We start from the raw sequence: 16349 nt of genomic DNA, 5'->3' as shown, positions 1-16349 counted from the left end.
TACAGGGCTATGGGGGGGGGGGGAAGAGAGTGGGGCAATGGGATTAGTTTGGGATTGATACAGGGCTACGGGGAGGAGAGCGGGACAGTGGGATTAGTTTGGGATTGAGACAGGGCTATGGGGAAAAGAGTGGGGGATTAGTTTGGGATTGATACAGGGCTATGGGGAGAGAGCGGGGCAGTGGGATTAGTTTGGGATTGAGACAGGGCTATGGGGAAAGAGTGGGGGATTAGTTTGGGATTGATACAGGGCTATGGGGAAAGAGTGGGGGATTAGTTTGGGATTGATACAGAGCTATGGGGAGAGAGCAGGGCAGTGGGATTAGTTTGGGGTTGATACAGGGCTACGGGGAGAGAGCGGGACAGTGGGATTAGTTTGGAATTGATACATGGCTATGGGGGAGTACGGGGCAGTGGGATTAGTTTGGGATTGAGACAGGGCTATGGGGAGAGAGTGGGGCAGTGGGATTAGTTTGGGATTGAGACAGGGCTATGGGGAGAGAGTGGGGCAGTGGGATTAGTTTGGAATTGATACATGGCTATGGGGGAGTACGGGGCAGTGGGATTAGTTTGGGATTGAGACAGGGCTATGGGGAGAGAGTGGGGCAGTGGGATTAGTTTGGGATTGAGACAGGGCTACGGGGAGGAGAGCGGGACAGTGGGATTAGTTTGGGATTGAGACAGGGCTATGGGGAAAAGAGTGGGGGATTAGTTTGGGATTGATACAGGGCTATGGGGAGAGAGCGGGGCAGTGGGATTAGTTTGGGATTGAGACAGGGCTATGGGGAAAGAGTGGGGGATTAGTTTGGGATTGATACAGGGCTATGGGGAAAGAGTGGGGGATTAGTTTGGGATTGATACAGAGCTATGGGGAGAGAGCAGGGCAGTGGGATTAGTTTGGGGTTGATACAGGGCTATGGGGGAGTACGGGGCAGTGGGATTAGTTTGGGATTGATACAGGGCTACGGGGAGAGAGCGGGACAGTGGGATTAGTTTGGGATTGATACAGGGCTACGGGGAGAGAGCGGGACAGTGGGATTAGTTTGGGGATTGATACAGGGCGATGGGGAGAGAGCGGGACAGTGGGATTAGTTTGGGGATTGATACAGGGCGATGGGGAGAGAGCGGGACAGTGGGATTAGTTTGGGATTGATACAGGGCTATGGTGGGAGAGAGCAGGGCAGTGGGATTAGTTTGGGATTGATACAGGGCTATGGTGGGAGAGAGCGGGGCAGTGGGATTAGTTTGGGATTGATACAGGGTTGGGGAAGTGGGATTAGTTTGGGATTGCTTGAGCAAAGATCGTGCACACACACATGATGGGCCGAATGGCCTCCTCCTGCATTGTAAACTTTGTTGTTGCTCCCTGTTCTCAGTCCCATTGGTGGGATCCTGGTCATATTGTACAAAACACGACACAATGTAAATATTGAAGCAATGTATAATTTTCCAAAAGGGAGAAAATAAATATGTAAATACCGACAGCAATAGAAGCAATTTGTTTTTGAAGTAAAACAAAGCCGGGATGTTTAACCGTTCGAGTAAACATGCAGTGTAGCAGAGTATGGATATCATCAATACTGGGCAACATTCAAAAATCCTCCAACTGGCATCGAAGTCACATCCTCATCATCTCTAAACATTGCAGCAAAATTCAAATGCTGCCCAGAGTCTCACTTTTTATTTCTTGGCTTCTTTAATTGATAGACTTAAATAATCTGACCAGAGGCAAGGAGCGAAATCAAGGCCTGGACAGGCTGCTCGAGCAATGGGAGACGGGACAACGGATTCCTGGGCTTTACACCATGTCATTCAAATTCACAAAAACAACACGCGTTCGGAGGACGTCTGTGGACAGAATATTTCCACCAATGTAGCATGCTCGCTTGATATTTTCTGTTATTTTAACGGAGGCATTAATCCTTGTTTCAAGCAGGTTAAGAGCCCTGTTAACATTCAGCCAGTGTCTGACCGTCACTTAGCCTCAGGATTGGTCAGAGGCTTCACTGGACCCCCTCACATGAAATAACCTTTCATCAAAAAAGAGCCATGTGACACGGTTAATTAGCAAACCTGCGGCTCATGGTGGATGTTCTCCGTCTCTCTACATGGAACAAAACGTACCTGATAGAGATCATTCCTCATGTTGACGATGTCTTGGCCAGGAAGGCTGACTATAACCTGCAGAAGATGTTGTACCACTACAGGTTGGAGATGAATGATTGCGAGATGTAAAGCCCTGTCAGTAAGAATAAAAGGGAGAGGAGAAGCGATTCAATGTGGTGCTGCTCACATTCAGAACAGTTACACAAGTTCTCGAGCGTGCCAACAAAGGACAGGACCCCTCGGGCACTCTGTTTTATGCCTTAATTCAATTTCTTGTCTTTTCTCAACTTATTTTTGATCTACAGTTTGCAGAAATGTTGATTTAAAAATGTGATCCTGGAAATCATAGAATCTCACGGCACAGGAGGAGGCCATTGTGCCCATTGAGCCTGTGCCGGCTCTGTGACAGAGCGATCCACTCAGTCCCACTCCCCCCGCTCTTTCCCCACAGCCCCGCAAAACAATTGTTCAGGAAATGATCTGTTTGTTCTCTCAGGGAATCCCTGTTGTGTCTTAAAACAGTCGATGAACATAGCGGCCAAAGCAATCCTCTGGGTTTGTAATCGTCATGCTCAAGGGGCTGAAGGCGCTGACTATCACTCAACATCAGCGTTCACACAGAGAGAGGGTACACCCAGGGATCACAGAGAGAGGGTACACCCAGGGATCACAGAGAGAGGGTACACCCAGGGATCACACAGGGAGAGGGTACACCCAGGGATCACACAGGGAGGGTACACCCAGGGATCACAGATGGTACACTGCATTAAGTGCTGTATCGCTGGGAGGTTTTGTGAAGAAAATGAATAATGACATTTATAAAGATCTCATTTCCCACCCTTCGATTTCAGTAAATTATTCCAACACTTCCTGGTTTGATGTTGGAAGCTGGATTGTGTTCTGCAACAACACCAAGCACGTTTTGTGGAAGTGTGTATTTGCTGCAATCCAATTCTTGTGACATAAAGAGGAAATCACAAAAATAGTTTCAATATTTCAAACTGATTTGAAGGTGGATGAATTTTACAGAACCAGAAACAGGCCTTTGCCCAACTGGTCCCGACATGATGGGCCGAATGGCCTCCGGTACGATTCTATGCTCCGTGCTGGTGTTTATGCTCCACCCCACTTCCTCTCTCCCCATTAACACAACCTTCCATTCCTTTCTCCCTCATGTGTTTATCCAGCTGGGCCTTGTGTAGAATTATTGGCCAGCGTCCCATCCACTCACAGGTTAGCTGTCGGTACCAGCGGAATATTCCAGACACATTTCAGGAGTGAAACCAGACACAGATGCTCGCCGCGGCACTTGCTCTTTGCACGTTTAATAATTCCTTTCACTTTCTACAGTGCCTCCTGACACACTTTCACAGTTGCTGCTGTGGTAAAAACAGCTCTGCGATGTGGGCGAGGCTCACTGTGAGAGAGCAAGGTCAAACATCTCGTCCTATTCACCACCAGTGGGGCTCCTGACAACTCACTCAGGGTCTGTGCTGTCAGGCAGCAAACGAAAGCTTTATGCCGCTTTCTCAGATAATTTCACCGCATTCCTACCAGAGATGAAATTCGTGAAATTAACGTTATGGAAAACAAACCTGGGTTACAAAATGGTCCAATTATGCAATATTTTGAGTGGCTTTACTGCAAGGCTTATAATTCTAAGCACTTGAGAATTATCTCATTTTGGCAAACACGAAAGGTGCAATTTGAACCCAGCCCCCTTCCCCCACACCCTGGTGAGGGGTTAAAATGGGGGCCAGGCAGCTCAAGTCCTGAGACTCGAGCACAAAATCTGAGCTGACACTCCCAGTGCCAGAACTGAGGGAGCGCTGCATTGTCGGAGAGGCAGTACTGAGGGAGCGCCGCACTGTCGGAGGGGCAGTACTGAGGGAGTGCCGCACTGTCGGAGGGGCAGTACTGAGGGAGCGCTGCACTGTCGGAGGGGCAGTACTGAGGGAGTGCCGCACTGTCGGAGGGGTAGTACTGAGGGAGCGCTGCACTGTCGGAGGGGCAGTACTGAGGGAGCGCCGCACTGTCGGAGGGGCAGTACTGAAGGAGTGCCGCACTGTCGGAGGGACAGTACTGAGGGAGCGCCGCACTGTTGAAGGGGCAGTACTGAGGGAGCACCGCACAGTCGGAGGGGCAGTACTGAGGAAGTGTCGTCTTTCAGATGAGACCTTAAACCGAGGCCCCGTCTGCTCTCTCAGGTGGATGTAAAAGATCTAGGGGCACTATTTCGAAGAGGAAACATAGAAACATAGAAAATAGGTGCAGGAGTAGGCCATTCAGCCCTTCTAGCCTGCACCGCCATTCAATGAGTTCATGGCTGAACATGAAACTTCAGTACCCCCTTCGGCGGTGTGTTAGTTAATTAATCACCGACCTATTGATCGGCTAGCAGGCCTACGACTCGAGACCCCAGTCAAGAAATGGCAGCAGGAGATAAGAACAAAGAATTGCCTACAACTGTTAAAGGTGGGCAGGCACCACCTAAAGTTTCGCTAGATTTAATTCTCGAACAGTTGAAAGAATATATAGAGCAACAATTCAACTTATCTAAAACCTGTATTAAGATCGAACAAAAGTACGGAACCTCCAAAGGACAATGGTCCTTGGACGAGATTAAAAGGGTCTGGGGAAAAACGACCCGTATGAAAAATAAAGAGCGAACTAGATGGTCCCGAGTGGTTATGGGAAAGATCCGAAAGCGGAATGAAATTATAATGCGTTCCCAGCATGATCGAGAACTGATCAGTACAAAGGACCAATTGCAAGCAGTTTGTGCACAGCTGCGACAGAAAAAGCTTGAACTTGAAAAGCTGGAAGCGGAAGTTAAAGATCTTAAAGGTGAAATTAAAGAATGGAAAAAATCATTAGGTCAAGAGACAGTAATAGGAAAAGGAAAATGTATTGATCAATTCCCAGGGTACCCATGTTTGGATAAATTAAAAGCGCAAACCCGAAGACACGACCGAGGAATAGATACGGTTTCTGAATCCTCCGACAATACAGTGTCGGAGGATGATGAAGAATTAGGGGTGCGCTTTGCCCCGTTTAAAAAAAGACGAGTTGTCGTCAAATCAGAAGAGACTGCGGATGAGGGCGGAACCAAAAAAACAAAGAGAAGGGTGTATGGAGAATACTTAGTTCATGCTCCGGCAGACCCAGAGAAAATTGATAAATGGTCCAAGGAATTGCCCAATCCAAAGAAAGGGGGAGTAAAAACGTGGGACCAATTGGACCGCTTAAGAAATATATATCAACTTCATCCCTGGGACGGAGTGCAAATTTTGACCATAATGGTGCCAAAAACACAGGGAAGAAAATTGCACGACAAGGTAGAAGAAGCTTTGGGGCAGAATGAGCAAGAATTAGACGCAGGATGGGAGGCGATTAAACACTGGCTGCAAGCCTTCAGTCCAGCTAAGACAGACTGGGGAAAAATTGCAGCCTGCCAACAGAAAGGAACAGAGGAGGTCCTGGAGTAAGACGAGCGGTTTAGATGCACGTGGCTAGAACATTCGGGTATGAATAATACGGATGAGGAAATGGATGAACAAGTGTTTGGACCCCTGAAAGCAGCTTTTGTGGCAGGTCTAAAGCCAGAACTGTCCAAAATGCTTAAGGTAGTGTTACCGGACTGGGAAGGTAGAGGAACTACCTTTGCAGCATTGGTGGATCGATGTAACCAATTAGACCGGGATATGGGAGCTAAAGTCCGAGCTGTACAGGCTATGGGATGGAAATCCCAGGATTCCGATAAACAGTCATTCGGAAAATTACCCGGAAAATGTCATTATTGTGGGAAAGGTGGTCACTGGGCCAAGACGTGCAGGGCAAAACAGAAAGGTCGAGGCTGGGGAAGAGGACGCAGCCAGGGATACAATTCAGCCAACAAACCAGGCTTGTCACAAGATAACAACCTCATTGAAGCATTTAAGCGACTGACAATACAACAACAGAAGGAGTTACTTGGGATAGCAAAAAACGATTAGAGCCCACCCTGGCCCCCCTCCTCGCACTAATACAACAAAGGGGAGATGGGCTATATATAACTGTGAGGGTGGGCGATAAGGATGTAGACTGTATTTTAGACACAGGGGTGGAATTAACATGCTTACCCCTACAATATGGAGACTTTTTGCCGTTGGATGGTAGGGCACGGCACGTACAGCCTCTGGAGTTGGGGGCCATAAAATGGAAATTAAAGGACAACACCGGTACTTATAGGGCTGGGTCCACATGAACTAACCACGCCAGTCTGGATAGGCCCAGTAGATCACCCCTTTTGGGAATGGACGTTCTAATCCAAGTAGATTCATCGTTGCATTTCGAGGATGGTCGGGTGACATGGTCAATTAGAACTTTGAAGAAAGAAGAATTGAAGGAACACCCAATATGGGCTAAAGATAAGAACGATTGTGGCCTACTCCAGATGGAGCCTGCGTCATTTACAGGGACCAAGCCTCCATGTACTAAACAGTATCCCATCAGTCCAACTGCCATCGAGGGAATCTTACCGATTATTCAGCAATTGGAGAAACAAGGGGTGCTTATTAAAACGCATAGCTCCTCCAATAGCCCCGAGTGGCCAGTACAGAAATCTAATGAGACTTGGCGTTTGACTGTCGATTATAGGAAAGCTAACCAGTGTATTGATCAAAAAGCTCCTTTGGTCGCAGATCCCTCCACCATTTTTAATGCCCTCAAACCGGAACATAAATATTTCTCGGTTATAGATATGGCCAACGGATTTTGGTCGGTGCCTCTGGCACCGGAGGTTCGACAGTGGTTTGCTTTCACGGTCCAAGGACAACAGTATACTTGGACCCAGTTACCGCAGGGTTTCCACAACAGCCCTACGGTATTCCACATGGCTTTACAAAGCCATTTGCGAGAATTACCTCCCCTGTCATCCACAGTCATCCAATATGTAGACGATATCCTGCTAGCTTCAAACATGGAAGAACAGCATGAACAAGATTTACGAGCTTTGCTGGACCACTTTTGGCTGAAAGGACATAAAGCCAGCATCGACAAAGCACAAATATCCCAAGAAGAGGTTGTATACCTGGGACAAAAGATTTCACAAGGAAAGAGAGAACTTACCCAGGATAGAACTGCAGCCATTCGGGCTGCTAAAAAACCCACCACTATTCAGGAACTAAGGTCTTTTTTGGGATTGTGTAACTTTAACAGAAATTGGATTGACTCCTTCACACAGCTTGCTCAGCCACTGAATGGTATCTTAAAGGGGAAACGTGCCTCTAAAGAAGCCATCACCCTCACTAAGGAACAGCAAGAGGCCTTCCTGAGTTTGAAAAAGGCTTTGTATTCGGCACCGGCTCTGGGAATCCCCGACAGTGGTAAGCCATTTACCCTGTTTGTCCATGAGAAAGAAGGATATATGACAGCTATACTGACACAAGAACATGGGGATCGGCAAAGACCTATTGGCTATTATTCGGCAAAACTGGATGCGGTAGCCCTCGGATGGGGAAGTTGCCTAAGGGCCATGGAAGCTACATGTCGAGCAGTAATGACCACTGCGGGTCTAGTCCTCAACCAAAAGCTGATTGTCAAGTGTCCCCACACCGTACACGCTTTGCTGTCTATGAATAGAATGTCTCAGGTGACAGCAGCTAGATGGACCCGCTGGACAGCATTTTTGGAAGCTCCTAATCTCCATATCGTCCGGGCCAGCCCGGTTAATCCCGCAACTATGCTCCCGATGTCGGATTCGAGGGAGCAAGAGGGGGGAGAATGTGAAGAGCATGACTGCGTGGAGATTTTAAAAGAAACAGAAGAAGCAGCCTTAGCAGCAGAGGAGCCTCTGCACAACCCAGACCTCATCCTGTTTACAGATGGTTCCTCCTTTGTTGACAATGGTACCAGAAAAGCAGGATGGGCAGTTACAACCTTATATGAGGTAGTGGCAAAAGTACGTTTACCCTCAGGAACGTCAGCCCAACAGGCCGGGTTATGGGCCCTGTCAGAAGCATGTCAATTAGCAGAAGAACAGACAGCTAATGTCTACACAGATTCGCGTTATGCTTTTGGAGTCGCTCACGACTTTGGTATGTTATGGCAGAAAAGAGGATTCCTCACTGCTGCTGGTACACCTATCCGAAATGGAAAAGAAGTCCGAGACTTACTAGAGGCCATACAATTACCTCAGAACGTGTCCATCCTGAAGTGTAAGGCCCATACCAAGGAATATACCACAGAAGCACAGGGAAATGCCCAAACCGACCAGGCAGCTAAAGATGCCGCCTCACAGGGCGTTCCCCCAGAAGAACCAACACAGATGTGCAGATTGAAAGCACTCAGGACTCTGACACGAGACCTTCAAACAATGCAAGGCGAGTGCTCCCGAGAGGAAAAATGGACATGGATTGAGACAGGAATTAAGCTATGCGAAGATGGTGTCTGGAGACAAAGAGTTACCGACAAGCCAGTCGCGCCACAAGCGCTTATGCCTTTTTTAGCCCAACAGATCCACTCATGGGGACACTTGGCCTCACAACAGATGACAGCACAGTTCCAGAAAAGCTGGTGGGGTCGGGGATTTAAAAAACATGCCCAGCTGGTAACAGACTGCTGTGTGGTCTGCCAGAAAAATAATTCTGGACCCATCACGGTAATGTCCCAACTGAGGCCCCCTGCCCCTGTCGGACCATTCCAGCATCTGCAGCTTGATTATATATCTCTTCCTTCATGCCAAGGATACACTAACATTCTTGTCATGGTCGACAGATTCTCTAGATGGGTAGAAGCTGTCCCAACTAAAAGAGCCACAGCCAATCACACTGCAAAGGTCTTGTGTAAGGATTACATTCCCCGATGGGGAGTCCCGAGTAGCATTGACTCAGATCAGGGAACACACTTCACAGGTGCTGTCTGCCAAGAAGTCTGTAGGTTACTGATCATTACGTGGGATTTACACTATCCTTATCATCCACAATCATCAGGACAAGAAGAGCGAATGAATCAAACTCTGAAACAACGGCTTGCCAAATATCACCAAGAAGGAACACCATGGCCCCAGGCATTACCAATAGTGCTATGTAGCATTAGGGCAACCCCGAACAGAACTACAGGTCTAAGCCCATTTGAAATTATAACAGGAAGACCCATGTCACTGCCAGGAACTATCGATTTACGGAAAGCTGATGTTCACTTAATAAGTGACACTTTGTTATCATACTGTCAGAACTTAACCAATGCTATTAGTTCTGTTTCCCGACAGGTATCGGCAGCTTGGGGTAATCCACCCGAAGGAGGACACGACATCATCCCGGGAGTCTGGGTGTATGTGAAAAAGTTGTATAAAGAACCTTTGGGTGCCAAGTGGGAGGGACCTTATCAAGTGTTATTGACCACCCAGGCAGCTGTTAAAGTCCAAGGAAAGAAAGCCTGGATCCACGCTTCACACGTTAAACGAGCACCCGTAACTGAAGCTGAAATCTAATAAGGACAATTACTTTTTGCGAAAATGTATAAATTTACTGTAGTATTGATTGTAGGTATTCTAGGCATAGGCCTACTTCTTACTAGCCGACCCTCTGCACCAAAGGGAAATAGTAGGGTAGCAAGGGGATTACATGTAAATACCTTTTACTTTGATATTGTTTGTTTATGTTGATTAAATGTTGTTGCGACCAGGCGGCTGTAGCTGCTGTCCCGCAGGTGAGACACCTTGCAGGTCCCAGCAGACCCTCTGTACGTGGCACAGGGGTATGTTATGCTTAAGGAACGGTGGTTTACTGGTTGAATTAAGATATTGATTTGGATTAAATTGGAATAAGGTTAATGAACCTACTAAAACCAGACTTCCATTGTGGCCACGATGGAACTCGGGTTGGTGTAAATTTGTGTGGAAGCTACTAGTCCGGACATGTGGCGAAACACATCAACAAATTTTAGAAGGAAACTATTAACATGTATGAAATTATTTTGTAGAATGTTTAACCAGTGATACCTGATGTTTTATGATTCAGTTTGTGAAAGAATCAAAGGGGGGATTGATAGAGAATTCAAACAGGCTCATTTAGACAGGCTGTGAAAAAACACAGGCCACGAAAAAACACAGGCCACATTGCATTAAGTCATCAATCAACTTGACATTTTCGGAACTTGGGTAGCGAGCCAATTAAAATGTTAAAAGACTTTCAATTGAGCCAATAAGGTCAAAGAAGGCGAGTTCTTTTCTGTAAATTGATCCAGGTATAAATACAGCCATTTTGACCATGTGGTTTCAGTAAGGCAAAGGAACTGGCAATCAGCCAGCAGTTTGTTGCTCTCTGCCAAGATTAAAAAGTTAAAACTACAATCGGAGTTCGTATTTCATTGGAAATTAAGAGATCTAACACTAACAGAAACCAGAGAGTCGGGATAAATGGGTCATTTTCTGGTTGGCAAAAAGTAATTAGTGGGGTGTCGCAGGGATCAGTGCTGGGGCCTCAACTATTTACAGTTTATATTAATGACTTGGATGAAGGGACCGAGTGTAATGTAGCCAAGTTTGCTGATGATACAAAGATGGGTGGAAAAGCAAGTTGTGAGGAGGACACAAAAAATCTGCAAAAGGATATAGACAGGCTCAGTGAGTGGGCAAAAATTTGGCAGATGGAGTATAATGTCGGTAAGTGTGAGGTTATCCACTTTAGCAGAAAAATAGAAAAGCAAATTATAATTTAAATGGAGAAAAATCACAAAATTCTGCAGTGCAGAGGGACCTGGGGATCCTTGTGCATGAAACACAAAAAGTTAGTATGTAGATACAGCAAGTAATCAGGAAGGCTGTTCAGAGAAGATTCACGAGGTTGATTCCAGAGATGAGAGGGTTGACTTATGAAGATAGGTTGAGTAGGTTGGGCCTCTACTCATTGGAGTTCAGAAGAATGAGAGGTGATCTTATCGAAACGTATAAGATAATGAGAGGGCTCGACAAGGTGGATGCAGAGAGGATATTTCCACTCATAGGGGAAACTAAAACTAGGGGACAGTCTCAGAATAAGGGGCCCATTTAAAACTGAGATGAGGAGGAATTTCTTCTCTCAGAGGGTTGTAAATCTGTGGAATTCTCTGCCCCAGAGAGCTGTGGAGGCTGGGTCATTGAATATATTTAACATGCAGATAGACAGAAATTTGAGTGATAAGGGAGTGAAGGGTTATGGGGAGTGGGCAGGGAAGTGGAGCTGAGTTCATGATCAGATCAGCCTTGATCGTATTAAATGGCGGAGCAGGCTCGAGGGGCTGTATGGCGAACTCTTGCTCCTATTTCTTATGTTCTTATGCTGTGACAAGTCTGTTTGAGAGCTGATTATTTGAGCCGTGATCTTTATGGGGAAAGGCATCACACTGAGATGCAATGAGGAAATGAGCTCTTTGGTGATTGGCTTATTATTAGTTTTAGAAATCTCCAGATTGTGCATTCAGAAATTGCTCCCAAACGCTGAGCGATATTTCGGGGTGAGGCCAGGCCTCCCTGTAATGGTTAAAGCCAGTGAGAAGGAACCTGGTGCTGAGACTAGGGGATGCTGAGACATAGAAGCAGGTTGCTTCCATGGATTATTCAAAGAGGAGCAATCCAGAAGGAATGCTTCTAGTTTAATAATTCTGTCAATTGTGAAAAAAACATTTCCTTATGAAATGTTTTTCTTTCTGTTGCTGAAGTTGATTTCCCGAGCTTGGCAGAAGCAGGCCAGGCAATCACACTCGAGAAGAAGTTCTGACCATGGGTCATCGACCCGAAACGTTAACTCGGTTTCTCCACAGATGCTGTCTGACCTGCTGAGTGTTTGCAGCATTTACTTTTTTATATCACGCGATTACACTGATGAGCAGCTTGCTGGAGTAGCTCCATTTAATGCAACTGGGGGAAGCAGGACTTGCGATTGGTCCCGAGTTTATCCGGAGCCACGTATCCAGAGAAACAGGGTCAGCGGCCAATACCATCGCGATAAACTAGCTCTCAAAACTTTTACATTTCAGAATGAAAAGCGTCGCCAGCCATTATTATCTCTGCGGAACTAGTCTTGTGACCGCTTCCTCCCTGTGCAGGTAGATAAGTAAAAGACTTATTTATACAATGTCTTTCACCACCTCAGCACATCCTAAAACACTTTACAGATAATGAAGGAAAGTACATGGGGGAGAAAGAAATAGAAAAGGTTTACGGAAGGACTGAAAGAGGTGCATCTTTGTCGCAGTTCAGAGAAGGTTCACTAAGTTGATTCCGGAGATGACGGGGTTGACTTATGAGAAAAGGTTGAGTAGGTTGGGCCTCTATTCATTGGAGTTCAGAAGAATGAGAGGTGATCTTATTGAACTGTATAAGACAATAAGGGGGCTCGACAAGGTGGATGCAGAGAGGATATTTCCACTCATAGGGGACATAGTCTCAGAATAAGGGGCCGCCCATTTAAAACTGAGTTGAGGAGGAATTTCTTCTCAGAGGGTTGTAAATCTGTGGAATTCTCTGCCCCAGAGAGCTGTGGAGGCTGGGACATTGAATATATTTAAGGTAGAGATAGACACATTTTTGAGCGATAAGGGAGTGAAGGGTTATGGGGAGTGGGCAGAGAAGTGGAGCTGAGTCCATGATCAGATCAGCCATGATGGTATTAAATGGCGGAGCAGGCTCGAGGGGCTGAATGGCCGACTCCTGCTTCTAGTTATGTTATGTTATGGAGAGGGGTGGGAGGGGGCTGGTGTGGAGCATAAACCCCGGCACGGAGCAGTGGGGCATAAACCCCGGCACGGAGCGGTGGGGCATAAACCCCGGCACGGAGCGGTGGGACATAAACCCCGGCACGGAGCAGTGGGACATAAACCCCGGCACGGAGCAGTGGGACATAAACCCCGGCACGGAGCGGTGGGGCATAAACCCCGGCACGGAGCGGTGGGGCATAAACCCCGGCACGGAGCGGTGGGGCCCAGTGGCCTGTGTCTGTGCTGTACACTCGATGTGATATAATGAATCGACCAGATGGACTTTAAATGCCCATTGCAGTCTGCTGCATCCCTGGGATACAATGACATTCACAGTTTTTAAACAACTTACGCATCACCGTTTTGGTCTTGCACTGCCGTCAGGTGGCGTTGAACAGCCAGCAGCATTTTGGCATCGCCGGTGGTGGAGTAGTCCAGCAGGGCGCTGGCGTGTCTCTCTGCAAGGTCCAGGGCCTTCTCCAGAAAGTATTGGTCTTAAACCGAAAAGTCACCACACAAGTCAGTCACTCCACCACTTCCTGTCACATTCAAGCATCACATTGGGCAAATATTTGACACATAACATTGGGGCTTTGTTACAGTAGATGGGGAGAAACGGTTTGCACTGGCAGCAGGGTCGGGAATCAGGACACGGTAAATGGAAATCACGTGTTTCTATTTGGTTTGAGGACTTTGAGTAAAATACAACAACGATCCCTAAAGACAGCAAGTGGAAAAAGTGAAGTTCACACTGGCTAATGTTACTTCCGCTTTTTTCATTTTATTCTTTTATTCCCGGGATGTGGGTGTCGCTGGCAAGGCCGGCATTTATTGCCCATCCCTAACTGCCCCTTGAGAAGGTGGTGGTGAGCCGCCTTCTTGAACCGCTGCAGTCCGTGTGGTGAAGGTGCTCCCACAGTGCTGTTAGGGAGGGAGTTCCAGGATTGTGACCCAGCGACGATGAAGGAACGGCCGATATATTTCCAAGTCAGGATGGTGTGTGACTGGGAGGGGAACGTGGAGGTGGTGGTGTTCCCATGCGCCTGCTGCCCTTGTCCTTCTAGGTGGTAGAGGTCGTGGGTTTGGGAGGTGCTGCCGAAGAAGCCTTGGCGAGTTGCTGCAGTGCATCTTGTAGATGGTACACACTGCAGCCAGGGGGCGCCGGTGGTGGAGGGAGTGAGTGTTGAAGGTGGGGGATGGGGGGCCGATCAAGCGGCTGCTTTGTCCTGGATGGTGTCGAGCTTCTCGAGTGTTGTTGGAGCTGCAACTCATCCAGGCAAGTGGAGAGTATTCCATCACACTCCTGACTTGTGTCTTGTAGATGGTGGAAAGGCTTTGGGGAGTCAGGAGGTGAGACACTGGCCGCAGAATACCCAGCCTCTGACCCGCTCTTGTGGCCACAGTATTTATGTGGCTGGTCCAGTTACGTTTCTGGTCAATGGTGACCCCCAGGATGTTGATGGCGGGGGATTGGGCGATGGGAATGCCGTTGAATGTCAAGGGGAGGTGGTTAGACTCCTACTTTCTCAGATAAATTCAATCTTACAGAACTCATTTTACACAAATTACTCGAACCGAAAGCTTGAGGAAAAAGCAGCTTTTTTTAGTTTAGTCACTAAAACACAACGGACTTACTTGCTCCCAGCAGATCCTCGCCCATTGCTGAGGGAACAGCAGCATCAGAGGTACTGGCGCTCTCTGTGAATTTCGGTGCAGGTTGTGATGCTGATTGGTTACTGGGTGTAACATTCCCAACAGTTTCCACATCGTCTATATTGTGCTCAGTTGGATAACTGGAAGCTGCAACAGAGCGAAAGTATTAGTTATCGAGCGATAACCCGCGACGGAGGACGAGAAGCAGATTTGGATTTCGGGAATACGATGAGGTAAGAGAGAGCCTGCGATCTCACGGATTTCTTCAGTTTCACTTCCGAAATTTCAACATCAGAAACAAAACATGAATGGGTTTTCGAAGGCAAGGATTAGAATTGCCGTTACTGGGCTCCAGGTAACCCAGCAGCAGCGGGTCACGTGACCCAGTGGGGCACACAGCAGGAAGAAAGATGTGTGGTTTTCATCGAATCTCTCAGCACAGGAGGCGGCCATTCGGCCCATCGTTCCTGTTCCGGCTCTGTGACAGAGCGATCCAATCAGTCCCACTCCCCCCCGCTCTTTCCCCACAGCCCGGCACATTGTTCCCTTCCAGTATTTATCCAATTCCCGTTTGAAAGTCACTCTTCAATCTGCTCCCGTTCCCCATCACAACAACTCGCTGCGTGAAAGATAATTCTCATCTGCCCCCTGGCTTTTTTGCCGATCACCTTCAATCTGTGTCCCCCTGGTTACTGACCCTCCCGCCCTGGGGAACAGTTTCTCCCGATTTACTCGATCAAAACCCTTGAACACATCCATCAAATCGCCCCATAACCTTCTCTAATCTAAAGAGAACAACCCCAGCTTCTCCACATCACTGAGGTCCTCATCCCGGGACCATTCTGGCAAATCCCCTCTGCCCCCTTTCCAAGACCTTCACATCCTTCCTAAAGTGCGGTGCACAGAATTAGCGCGAGCCCCAGAGAGGACGGAGAGTTTGGGGACGTGGGGGTATTGTGAATAGGGAATACGGTACAGGACGGCCCATTTAGATTAAACCTCCCTGAGGCACACCCACACCTGGACAGATTCACTACCTGCCCGTTTTAAGTGGTGGAGAATGTCCCGCCGCGCTCACAACACCGTCCCGTCCCGCGCACAACACCGTCCCGTCCCGCTCACAACACCGTCCCGTCCCGCTCACAACACCGTCCCGTCCCGCTCACAACACCGTCCCGTCCCGCTCACAACACCGTCCCGTCCCGCTCACAACACCGTCCCGTCCCGCCCCGCTCACAACACCGTCCCGTCCCGCTCACAACACCGTCCCGTCCCGCGCACAACACCGTCCCGTCCCGCGCACAACACCGTCCCGTCCCGTCCCGCTCACAACACCGTCCCGTCCCGCTCACAACACCGTCCCGTCCCGCGCACAACACCGTCCCGTCCCGCTCACAACACCGTCCCGCCCCGCTCACAACACCGTCCTGTCCCGTCCCGCGCACAACACCGTCCCGTCCCGTCCCGCTCACAACACCGTCCCGTCCCGCTCACAACACCGTCCCGTCCCGCTCACAACACCGTCCCGTCCCGCTCACAACACCGTCCCGTCCCGCTCACAACACCGTCCCGTCCCGCTCACAACACCGTCCCGTCCCGTCCCGCGCACAACACCGTCCTGTCCCGCTCACAACACCGTCCCGTCCCGCGCACAACACCGTCCCGTCCCGCGCACAACACCGTCCCGTCCCGTCCCGCTCACAACACCGTCCCGTCCCGCTCACAACACCGTCCCGTCCCGCTCACAACACCGTCCCGTCCCGCTCAGAACACCGTCCCGTCCCGCCCCGCTCACAACACCGTCCCGTCCCGCTCACAACACCGTCCCGTCCCGCTCAGAACACCGTCCCGTCCCGTCCCGCTCACAACACCGTC

The 16349-nt window shown here is 48.7% G+C and overlaps 2 protein-coding genes across 5 annotated transcripts in view; one reads left to right on the top strand and one right to left on the bottom strand.

Annotated features, from left to right (window-relative positions):
• Window positions 1-9436, top strand: part of manba (mannosidase, beta A, lysosomal) — a 122912-nt gene extending 113476 nt beyond the window's left edge. The window contains exon 22 of one of the 2 annotated variants that reach the window (XR_011591373.1): window positions 9355-9436. The gene's annotated coding sequence lies outside the window, so the exon portion shown is untranslated. Of the gene's footprint in view, window positions 1-1706; window positions 3993-9354 lie in introns of those variants that run through there. The other variant, XR_011591371.1, reaches the window with a different exon arrangement.
• The window catches only part of LOC139250922 (nuclear factor NF-kappa-B p105 subunit-like), a 136668-nt gene that overhangs the window by 12877 nt on the left and 107442 nt on the right, over window positions 1-16349 (bottom strand). For all 3 annotated transcript variants that reach the window (XM_070873144.1, XM_070873142.1, XM_070873143.1), the window contains 3 exons: window positions 14457-14621; window positions 13174-13315; window positions 2124-2238 (listed from right to left, as the gene is read on the bottom strand). In XM_070873144.1, coding sequence (XP_070729245.1) covers window positions 2124-2238; window positions 13174-13315; window positions 14457-14621 — 422 coding nt within the window. The remainder of the gene's footprint in view (window positions 1-2123; window positions 2239-13173; window positions 13316-14456; window positions 14622-16349) is intronic.

This window comes from Pristiophorus japonicus, chromosome 2 (genome assembly GCF_044704955.1).
Source record: "Pristiophorus japonicus isolate sPriJap1 chromosome 2, sPriJap1.hap1, whole genome shotgun sequence".
Taxonomy (NCBI): Eukaryota; Metazoa; Chordata; class Chondrichthyes; family Pristiophoridae; genus Pristiophorus; species Pristiophorus japonicus.
This window is presented reverse-complemented; position numbering and strand designations above follow the sequence as displayed.